General features: G+C 41.7%; 1 protein-coding gene across 5 annotated transcripts in view; it reads right to left on the reverse strand.

Moving 5' to 3' along the window:
* The window catches only part of rtn1 (reticulon 1), a 134,115-nt gene that overhangs the window by 34,102 nt on the left and 87,978 nt on the right, over window positions 1–12,035 (reverse strand). Inside the window, exon 1 of one of the 5 annotated variants that reach the window (XM_033027395.1) lies at window positions 4,528–4,778. The exons of the other annotated variants lie outside the window; for them this stretch is intronic. Coding sequence (XP_032883286.1) covers window positions 4,528–4,588 — 61 coding nt within the window. The 5' untranslated portion in view covers window positions 4,589–4,778. Of the gene's footprint in view, window positions 1–4,527; window positions 4,779–12,035 lie in introns of those variants that run through there. 5 annotated transcript variants of the gene reach the window in all.

Below are 12,035 nucleotides of genomic sequence, written 5' to 3' on the forward strand. Positions count from 1 at the left end.
GATAGGAAATGTCTCGAGGGATATGGGCCAAATGCAGGTAAATGAGACTAGCTTAAATATGGCATCTTGGCCAGCATGGGTTGGACTGTAGGGCCTGTTTCCGTGCTGTATGACTATTAAATATACCTTGGTGGGGTCCTATTCCATTGCAGCACCGTAGAGAGAAAAAACAAAACAATTCTCCCATGTTTCCCCCAGTGGGGCATCCTAATTTCACAAGGGAATAGCATAATTTGATGAGCATATGATGCAAAAATCACAACAAACCCGCACGTGATATACTCTGGAAAATGCTCAGTCAAATTTCCAGAGTGGCTCAGAACAATCTGGCAATGGATAAAGTAGCATCTCACACTGTGACAAGTTAATTTTTAATCACATGCGGGTCTAATAAATAGTGCTGCACAATCTGATTTCTAGGCATATATAGAGTCATAGAGTTATACAGCATAGAATCAGGACCTTCAGCCTATGCTGACCATCATGTCCATCTGTACTAATCCCACCTGCCTAATTCCATATCCCTCTTTGCCAGACTCATTTAGGTACCTTTCAAGTTACCTCTTAAATGCTGATGATCTCTGATTTAATCACATCCTTAAATCTCTGATTTAATCACATGCTTCCTGGAGTGTAGTGACCAGAATGCCAATAATTAGTGTGTGCAAACTAAAATTTTGTACAGCTGTAGTATCCTGTTCCAACGCAATAGCTGATAAATGGCATCAACTTGTCAACCCTGTGTTCCACTTTCATGGAACTATGTACCTGGACTTCCAAGTCTCTCTGTTCAACAACACTCCCCAAGGCCCAGCCATTCACTGTGTATGTTCTACCCTGGTTTAACTTCCCAAAATGCATCACTTTGCACATGTCCAGGTTAAATCCCATCTACTATTCCCTTGTCCTTTTTCCCCCATTGATCTGTATCCTGCTTCAACCCAAGACAAACTCCTTCATAGTCCATAAACACCAATTTTTATGTCATCTGCATACTGCCGCCTGCATTCCCGTGTATTTAATTAAAATCTTAGAAAGTTGCTTTTGTCAGCAAGGCTGGCAATTATCACCGAGGAGCTGAATTTGAGAATGGTTGCTTTCTTGAATTGCTGCTGTTCATCCAATGGAGATGTTGTTGGGAAGCGTTCCAGGGAACATTCTTTCAGCTACTAGCTCTTCCCCAAAATATTGCTATTGTCTTTAACTTTAATCTCAAAATATGCAGAATGTTAGAGTTATTTCTCATCGTCTATTAAAGGTTCGACCTCAACAATTCCAATGAATAAATGCCAAGCTGACAAGTTAAGCAAAAAATATAATAAAATTGTGAGGAAGGTCGAGTGACAGCATTGACGGCACATTGCCATGAAACTGTGGAATGTTTGCTATAACCTACACGTCCACAGAGAAAGTCCCATAGCTTTATTTGTGGTCAGTGGGAACCACTGAAGCAATATATCATGAGGATGGACAAATGTGTCAAAAAAAAAATGCAAGTTAATCAAGCTGTATGTAACCACTAGCATGTATCTTCAAAACTCATAATCCAGCAGCCAATAACCACTCCATAAAATTGGTAAAAGAAAGAATTTGAAGTCCTTAAAACGTTACGAAGAAGAAAATAATTTTGAAAAGATGTGGGCAATTTTTTTTAAATTGAGCTAATTCTAGGGCGCAACCAAAATGGGTTACTGAAGGCATGAGAGTGTAAGGAGCAGGTGAAGGCCACGTGACACTAAGCCTTCTATACCATTCAGCAAAATGATAGTAAATTTTTGCCCTCATCTCTACTTTCCTGCTTAATCCTTATTTCACGAGTCACCTGGGTTTAAAAAAAAAATCTATTGATCTCAATCCAGAATATTCTTAATGACTAAGCACCCACTTTGCCGGAAGGAAACCAAAATGGCACACCTTCCTCCAAATGTGGCCTCCACAATACCTACAATTGTAGCAAAATATTCTATTCTTGTACTTCTGTCTGAAATCTGAAGCATGATTCTTTAGAGATCAGTGGATCAAGCAGAGTGCTGAAAAAAATATCTGGCCATTCCTACTGATCTATGTCTAAAATTAGGAATGCTAACCAGTCACATTTAAAGATCCAATCGGCTTCTCCTGCGTTAAACCATGGCTCAGCTATCTTCTTTGCATCAAATTACACCAAGAGTATTGCGTTTCTTTGCTCAAGGTCAAGACATGAATCTCGAAGTCAGTATTATTTTCTTTCAATTTAAATTAGTTCAAATTGCAAAGAACCTAAAAAAAACATTTCTGGCCCCATGAGAAACAACTGCGGCATCTGCTTTATGCATGTTATGAATCTGCTTTCTTGAACAAGTTCCAAGATGATTCCAGCACCCAAGACAGCAACCGTTAACAGCATTGCACTTTACTAAATATATGCACATCCTCCACTGCACTTCAGCATTGCTAAATATAGAAACTGCACAAGATATAATTTGATATTTCATTCTTTTTTTCCAAAATAATAAGCGAATCAAACATATACAAACCGAGTGAAGCCATTGTGAATTCATACATCTGAACAGAATTCTAAACAAAGAGTCAGACTTTCTACTTCCTGCTGGGTTGCGAAACGATGAATACAGCCTTCGCCTGCTTAATGAGAAGAGCCAGCCTTATCAAATTACATCTACAGCCTTATTACCATAATACCCTCAAAGTACTCCTCTTGCAAGTTTCCTCTGCATTTTCATACTATTTAAAGCTTTATCTTGGACCCAAAATGTAAAGCATTATTATGCAATCCCTTACACATGTCACTTACTGCGTGAAGATTATGAAATAGATTTATTGCAAAGAATCCTAAGGTATCACCCATCAAAAAAAAGAGTTGAATTTTAAGCATCTTCTTATAGGCCATTCTCATTTTTTTTTTAAGTTTTAAATAGGCGTAGCACCAAATCTCAAGCAGTCAGCAGCATTACAACATGATTTGTGGGAAATGGCTTACTTTTTTTTTAACATAAACGTTTATGATGTCATCATTCTGTTAAAGCATTGCGCCCTGATTCAACAGATTCTTTCCATAGTACACCTTGCGGTGCAGATTATTTGTAGAATTTAATATTTTTATAATGACAAACAAAAATTCCATTGAATCTGCAAACATGTTCAACAAGTAGGAAAATCTGTGTTTATGATGCAAGGTATTTTTTAATTTTTTAAGTTTGCATTTTATTTTTACACATAACCTACATTTCCAGGATTGTTCATCAATAGGATTTTACCGAGAACAAAATGAGGCCAAGTTGTTCCACATAGAGAAGGAAGAATCACAAAATTTAAAAGAAAAACTGTACTGTTTGCATACGAACAATAACAGTATTCATAATCAAGTGGCTGACAACTTCTTCTATAAATTGATGAAAGGAGGACATAATCATTTTATGAATGTGGTTGCTGAAACACTCTGCTCTGCAACAGATGATTTATATGAATAATACACTGTGATGTTGCAACAAAACAGAATTTCAACTTCTGGACTGGAACAAGACGGGAGGGGGCTTCTGCAGATTTATCCTGTTATGAAAAATGTGACATGTCAGGTCGTTAAGTATGGAAAATTCTGGAAGGCTTTGGTTCATAAAAAGAAATCTGTCAATAAAATTTGTCCCAATAAGATATGGTTCAAGAACAGTGTGCTGAGAATTATGCTGCGAGTACAAATAACTCCTTTTTGGAGGATAATTAGATATATTCATTACTGTTCACCTCAGCTGCAAACATGTCTAGACTGAATTCAGAATGATGCTGAGAAAAAAAATGGCTGCAAGGCCCTCTGTGCACTGAATCGGAGGCAGATGCCACACCCAATGCTGATTTTAGATCCTTTTGAACTAGATATACAAATAGATGCTTCAACTCATCTCTGTATAAATTATTTTAGTAAGAGTCACACTACAGTATATTGCATAACTAGAATATGTTCATCTTCACTTTGTTTCAAGCACAATCATCATTGCTTATATCTTGTCAGATGCCTGTGAGGCAACACAAACAAAATATAAAATTCTTAATTTTAAACAATATAACTAAAGATGAAACTAATCTTCTTCCTACATAACAGATAGTCAGCCTTGAGAAAAATACTGCTTTCACCATGGGTGTGTCCCTTTGAAAAATGATGCTCGACAGCTCTACTGTTAAATGCTGCTCAGAAAGAGAATGACAATAACATATATAATCCCCATTCATTCTAGCATTACCCTGTTATTTATTTAGCTAGAATATCAACACACAATTTAGAAGCACAGATGAATAAATAACCAGTCACTGAAATGATTGTGCAGTCATACACAAAGCAATGAAAATTGTTTCTGCTTTCTATCAGCATTTTTAGTCTGCGCCACACCTAACCACAGCAGTATGCTACACAACAAGTTACTTCATTGCTGCAATAAAAAGCAAGTAAAAAGGCTACAGGTGAACAAAGCACATTTTAGTACAGTCATAACCGTTCTTGATTCACTGCTTTCAAAACATGAAAAAAAAATCGAATACCCTGCTTCTTCCAGCAACTCCACAAGCATTCCATCTTCGGTGAATCCACACTGGTCTGCATCTTGGGACATCAAAAATCTCACTGATTTTACAGCCACCAGATATTTCAGTTAGGCATTCCAATGCATTTAGGGGGTGAAGTAATATACTGGTAGGAGACTGGTGTAGTAAGCAGAGCGGGGAAAGGGGAGGGCAATATGTAAACGCTGCAGTCTCCACTGCAGCAAATCAGCACTGCGATGTAATTGCTCTAGGGAACGCACTTCTTCTGAAACAGAATGCAAATCTCTTTTCAAATTAAAAGCAGCTCAGCTCGTTCCACCAAGACTTGGGATAAGCTACTCAAGTAATCAACCTCATGGTACACGGGTAATTAAAAATAGCATAGACTTGATGCATCCATATTTAGGAGCTGTGATTTCTGGCTTCCACATTCAAAAAGCACGTCAATGACAATCACCAGGTAATTGGAATTAATATCACAATTTTGCAATTATCTTTCAGTTCACATCAACCACCTGTACAACGGATTGCGTCATACAATCTGACTTTTATCATGAAACCAATCCCTAAATCAACTGTCCAGCCCGATAACAGCGAGACAGAGTTTATGAATCACAATAGCATTCCAGCATTCCAGTAAACACAATAATATAATCACATTAGGCTAATCTATTCCATCTGAATTCTTACTGGATGATGCAGCATACTCTTTTTTTGTTGTTAATTAACGGATTGAACAATATATTATTGGAATACAGCTTTCATTATTACTTTGTAGTTTTTAGCTAGAAAGAGCGCAAAGCAAAAATGTAAAATTCAAACGAGATGTGATGTTACCATTTTATTTTAAATGTGTTGTAATGAACATCTCTGTAAACACTATTACAATTCTACACACATATAATGTCCAGAGGTGGCTCTATATTCCAAGTGGCTTAAAAATAGCAGACATCCCCAGCAATTCTTCCAAGTGAGACAGAGGTTCACATGCACCTCCTCTAACTTAATCTCTTACATTCGGTGTTCCCAATGTGGCCTCCTTTATATCGGCAAGACCAAGCATGGACTTGGCGACCGTTTCACCGACCACTTGTGCTCAATTTGCCTGCAGAATCTCCCAGTTGCTGACCATTTTAACTCCCCTTCCCATTCCCATACTAACCCCCACTTGCCAGAATGAGGCCACATGCAAACTACAGGAACAACACCTTACATTCCACTTGGGTTGCTGACACCATAATGGTATGAACATTGAATTCTTTTACTTTGGGTAACTACTAGTAAACCCCACCCCAATCTTCTCTCCCCTACCCGTTTGCCCCAATCTGGACTTCCACCCATTTCTCCCCCTCCCCCTATATTCCTTTCTGTGGCTTCACAATTCACATCTCCTCTATTCTTACCTCACACCTTTTATCTTTTCATCCTTGGCTTTTGTTGAACCATTTGCCCATCAACCCTCCCTCACCTGTATCCACCTATCACTCGCCAGACTTTGTCCTGCCCCTCATCTCTTCCAGCTTTGCTTCCCGCTCCCAAACACAATCAGTCTGAAGAAGAATCCCAACCCAAATTATTATCTATCCACGTTCTCCAGGGAGTCTGCCTGGCCTGCTGAATTACTCCATCACTTTGTGTCCTTTTAATGAACAAATTAAGGATGGGTAGGTTGCAGCTGTCATTTATGCTCGGCAAGATGAGGAGCGGATGGAAGAAAAGTCAGAAATGAGAATACAGAGAGAATGGAAAGACACCGTGTGACCTGGAAGAACAGAGATACCTAGGGTTCAAATATGCAGTTCCTTCATTTTTTCTGGTCACAAAATCATTGTTCTTTCAGTATAGGAGGTAGTCATTTTCTCTCGTGGTTACCCACTTTTCTTTTGAAGTTACTGATTGATTATATGATTGATTAAGTTCCAAGGCTGTGGAAAACATCTTGTCTGGTACCTGTTCCAAAGAAGACCCATCCCACTCTCTACAATGACTACAGACCAGTAGCGCTCACTTCTCACATAATGAAGACATTTGAGAGACTTGTCCTTTCCTACATCAGGACTAGTGTGTCAAATCACATGGATCCTTTACAGTTTGCATATCAGCCTAACATCAGTGTCGATGATGCCCTCATTTACATGCTGCAGAGGGTGTACACACATTTGGACACTACTGATGCATCTGTAAGGATTACTTTTTTTGACTTTTCAAGCGCCTTCAACACTATTCAGCCCCGACTGCTAGGGGAGAAGATGGAGAAGATGAAAGTGGATCCATCACTGGTACTGTGGTGTTTGGATTACCTTTCCCTCAGACCACAGTACGTGCGCCTACAGAACAGTGTCTCGGGCACCATCTTGAGCAGCACAGGGGCTCCACAAGGAACTGTGCTGGCTCCGTTCCTGTTTACCATCTACACAGCGGATCTCCAATGGAACACCAACAGCTGCTTTTTGCAGAAGTTTTCGGATGATACAGCTGTTGTCGGCCTCATTAAAGGGGGCAATGAGGAGGAATACAGAGACATTATAAGTAACTTTGTGGAGTGGAGCGCACACAATAATCTCCATCTCAACACCAAAAAAACAAAGGAGATAGTGGTGGACTTTAGGAGGGGGAGGAGGAGGACTCAAGCAACGCCGATCACCATTAAGGGCACTGAGGTGGAGGTGGTTGCTAATCACAGGTACCTTGGGGTGCAGCTTGACAGTGAGCTGAACTGGAAGTGTCATATGGAGGCGGTGTACAGGAGGGGACAAAGCCGACTGTATTTTTTAAGGAGGCTGAGGTCTTTTAATATCTGCCAACCCCTACTGTGCAGTGTCTACCATTCAGTGGTGGCCAGTGCTCTGTTCTTTGCTGTGGCCTGTTGGGGAGATGGCGCCCGTATAGCGGATAAAAACAGATTGGACAAACTAATCAGGAAGGCCGGCTCAGTGGTCGGGGCTGAGCAACGAACGGTCCAGCAGGTGGCAGAGGCCAGAACTCTAAATAAACTAGGTTCCATAATGACAAACCCCACTCACCCACTCCATGCCCTGAAGGTGATCAAGAGCAGCATCTTCAGCCAGAGGCTGATTGCACCAATGTGCAAAACGGAGAGATACAGGAAGTCCTGTTTACCAGCTGCTATAAGACTTTATAATGAGCATAAATAACTGCACTTTTTTTAATTAATTGTATTTTAACTTGTATTTTAACGTATTTTAACTTGTTATGTATGAAAGCGTGGTGTTATGTTTGTCTTGAAGCTGTCGTGGCACTGTAATTTCCTGAAAAGGATTATTAAAGGAATAATCTAATCTAATCTAATCTAAGATAACAACAACTCTGGGTACAATATGTTTTTCCTCAAATCCTCATTGTATCTTATCTGCCTACAATCTTGTACACATACAAGCATTCTTCTCTTAACCCTTTTTGCTCCAAGGAACATAACCATGTCTTCACCAATCATATTTGGTGCTGGAACCACCAAGATTAACATTAAGAGTATCATGGGCAGAAATCCACTTTAATTTGCTGCTCTGGTCCTGAACCATTAATGCAATTTTCCACTGAGATCATACTGTATATCATAGTGCAGAGTTATATAGCACACCACAAGCCCTCAACACAAAATTTCAATGCTGGCAAAACATTTTCCCGAGTTAGTCCCATAAATAATCAGAGAGTCATACAGCATGGAAACAGACCCTTTGGCCCAACTTCCCCATGTTGACCAAGATGCCCCATCTACACTAGTCCCACCTGCCTGAGTTTGGCCCATATTCCTCTAAACCTTTCCTATTCATGTAACTGTCCAAATGTATTTTTAAATGTTGGTATCGAACCTGCCTCAATTTTCTCCTCTGGTAGTGCGTTCCATATACCGATCACTCCGTGAGAAAAAGTTGCCCCTCTGGTTCCTATTAAATCTTTCCCCTCTCACAAACCTGTGCCGTCTGGTTCTTTATTTCTCCTACTCTGGATAAAAGACTTATGTATTCGCTCTATACATTCCCCTCATTAACTTATACACCTCTATAAGATCATCCCTCAGCCTCCTGCACTCCAAGGATTAAAGTCCTTGTCTGTCCAACCCCTCCCTATATGTCACACCCACGTCCTGATAACATCCTCGTAAATCTTCTCTGCACTCTTTCTAGCTTAATAACATCCTTCCTTTAACCAAAACTGAACATAGCACTCCAAATGTAGACTCACCAGCGTTTTATACAACTGTAATATAACTTCCCAACATCTATACTCAATACCACGATTGATGAGGCTCATGTACAGAAAGCATTCTTGACCACCCTATCTACATGTGACGCTACTTTCAAGGAACTACTGTATGTATCTGCACTCCTAGATTCTTCTGCACTAAGACACACACACACCTCATAATCTTACACTTATCAGCATTAAACTCCATCAACCATTCATCAGCCACTTGCTGATCAACTGATCAAGATCCTGGTGTAATTTTTGATAACCATCTTCGCTGTCTACGATGCCACCCACTTTGGTGTCAAAAATACCACCAACAATTTGACCTGGTCCAACCACATTCACACTAATCCCAAGAAAGCACATCAACTACTTCCTCAGAAGACAAAGGAAATTTGCCATCTCCAACAACACTAAATTCAATAACATGCACCATAGAGATCCCATGCATCTCAGCTTGGTCAGGCAACTGCTCTTTCCAAGACCACAAGAAATTCCAGAGATGTGGATGCAGCCTAGTACATCACTCAAACCGACCCCCCCCCCCCCCCCCCCCCCCCCCCCACCGATCGATTCCATATAGACTTCATAAACTTCACGCTGCCTTGACTTTTTCTTTCTCTGTAATTGTAACACCATATTTTGTACTCCGTTTTCTTTCTCATTTTTGCATTACCAGTCGTACTCGTGCCCATCTATACTTGGCCCATTTGCTCGCGTTTGACCCATATCCCTCTCAAATCATCCTAGCCCCTGTAGTAACCTACCCACCAAAGATGTTGGACTCACTAGTATTTAGTTCCCTGGCTTGTCCCTGCAGCCTTCTTAAATAAAAGCACAACATAACTGCCAGAGAAACGAGCTGCCAGAGGAGGTAGTTGAGGCAGGTACAAACCCAAATATTTAAAAAACATTTGGACAGGTACATGGATAGGATAGGTTTAGAAGGATATGTGGCAAATGTAGGTAGGACTAGTGTAGATGGGCATGTTGGTCAGCCCGGGCAAGTTGGGCTGTGGGGCCCGTTTCCATGCAGTATGACTCTATAAGCCACTTTCCAGTACTTCACCGGAGGCGAAGGAAGATAAATTAATCTTTGACAGGGGCCAGCAATTATTTCCCTTACTTTCCACAACATCCTAGGATACACCTTTTCAGGCTCAGGAATTTTTAAGACCTTTTACACTTTTAAGGCCTTGAGATGGCCCCACCAGTTTTCTATACTATTCAATATGATTAAGGTGGATTAAATCCTGGACTCAACATTTCCTTTCTATAGGTTCCCCTTAGCCCTCAACCGTTTTCCTCTGTTCTCAATCTGCCAACATATTGTCTCGTTCAGTTCAGTTCAGTTTTTTATTTGTCATATGTAGGTTAACACAGGGTCAACAGTACAATGAAATGTGTTTGACAAGACAATGGGTCACCTCAGCAGTTATATTACAAGGATAAAATTAGATAAGATAAAAGTGACATTGGTAGATAAAAGACAATAACTAGAATAATCAACATATAAACGCGTTTATGAGTTCAGAAGCCTGATGGCATGATGATAAAAACTGTTCTTAAGTCTAGTGATACATGCAGCCATGCTCCTGTATCGTCTGCCTGACGGTAAAAAGGAGAACAGTCTGCGTGCTGGGTGGCTGTGGTTCATTGATGCTGTGTGCCTTCCACAGGCACCGTCTGTGGAAAATGTCCTGAATGGTCGGGAGACAGTTGCCAGTGATGTGCTGTGCCGCCTTCACCACTCTCTGTAGTGATTTGCGGCTGTGGGCAGAACAGTTCCTGTACCAGACTGTGATGCAGCCCGTCAGCAGACTCTCGATGGTGCAACTGTAGATGTTTGTGAGGATGCTGGCGTTCATGCCAAACTTTCTCAGCCTTCTCAGGAAAAAGAGCCGCTGGCGGGCTTTCTGTGTTATTGTGTCCGTATGCAGTGTCCAGTAGAGGTCCTCAGTGATGCGCACACCAAGGAACTTGAAGCTGCTGACCCTTTCAACCTCAGCATCACTGATGTGGATGGGGAGGTGTCCACTCCCCTGTAGTCCACGATCATCTCTTTAGTTTTGCTGACATTGAGAGGTTATTTTCCTGGCACCAGCTGTTTAGTGCCTTTACCTCCTCTCTATAGGCCATCTCATTATTGTCTGTGATGAGGCCCAGGATGGTCGTGTCGTCAGCAAACTTTAAGATGATGTTGGAGCTGTGGTTAGCAGTAGTCGTGCGTGAACAGGGAGTACAGGAGAGGACTGAGCACACAGCCCTGTGGTGCGCCTGTGTTGAGGATCAGTGAGGAAGAGGTGTGGCTGCCAATTCTCACCACCTGGGGCCTGCCTGTCAGGAAGTCGAGTATCTAGCCGCAGATGGAGGTCTCCAGTCCAAGATCAAGGAGCTTGAGGGAATGATATGTTGAATGCCGAGCTGTAGTCAATGAAAAGCATTCTCACGTATGTATTCCCTTTGTCCAAGTGTGAGTTGCCATAGCGATGACATCATCCGTGGCCCTATTTGGTCTATACGCAAACTGAAGAGGGTCCAAGGTGTCAGGGAGAGTGGAGCAGATGTGAGTTTTGACTAGCCGCTTGAAGCACTTCATGGTGACTGATATCAGTGCAACAGGACGGTAGTCATTTAAACAGGAGATTAATGGTTTCTTTGGAACAGGAACAATGATGGATGCTTTGAAGGGAGTGGGAACAGCAGACCGACTCAGGGAGAGGTTGAAGATGTTGGTGAACACCTCTGCCAGTTGATCAGCGCACGCACTGAGAGCCCGCCCTGGAATATCATCCGGCCCTGGAGCTTTGCGGTCATTGACCTTTTTGAAGGACCGCCTCACGTCTGCCGTTTGTAGGGTCAGTGAGGTAGTCCCCCAGCACACCTGTGGACTCATGGTGGGCGCTGTGTGTCTGCATCAAACCGGGCATAGAAGGTGTTAAGCTCGTCCGGGAGCGAAACAGTAGGCTGGACAGTGCTCCTTTTTTTCCCCATTGTAATCCGTGATGCAACGTAATCCAGTCCACATGCGTCTGGAGTCAGAGCTGTAGTAATTAGATTCCACTTTTACCCTGTAGACTCTCTTGGCTTTCCTGATGGACTTCTGGAGGTCATATTGTAGGTATGTTGCAAAGCCTACCTGAAGCGTCGCTGAAAATCTGTCGCTGCGGGTGTGCGCGATTTTGGCGCCGTTTAGAGGGGGCGGGTTTAAAACGCGATTTTCTCTAGGCTGTTCAAATCGAAGATGTTCAGCCTAGTTAATTATTAACGAAAAATCGCTGAAAGACCCCGTCGCA

The sequence above is a fragment of the Amblyraja radiata genome, chromosome 9, assembly GCF_010909765.2.
Source record: "Amblyraja radiata isolate CabotCenter1 chromosome 9, sAmbRad1.1.pri, whole genome shotgun sequence".
Classification (NCBI taxonomy): domain Eukaryota; kingdom Metazoa; phylum Chordata; class Chondrichthyes; order Rajiformes; family Rajidae; genus Amblyraja; species Amblyraja radiata.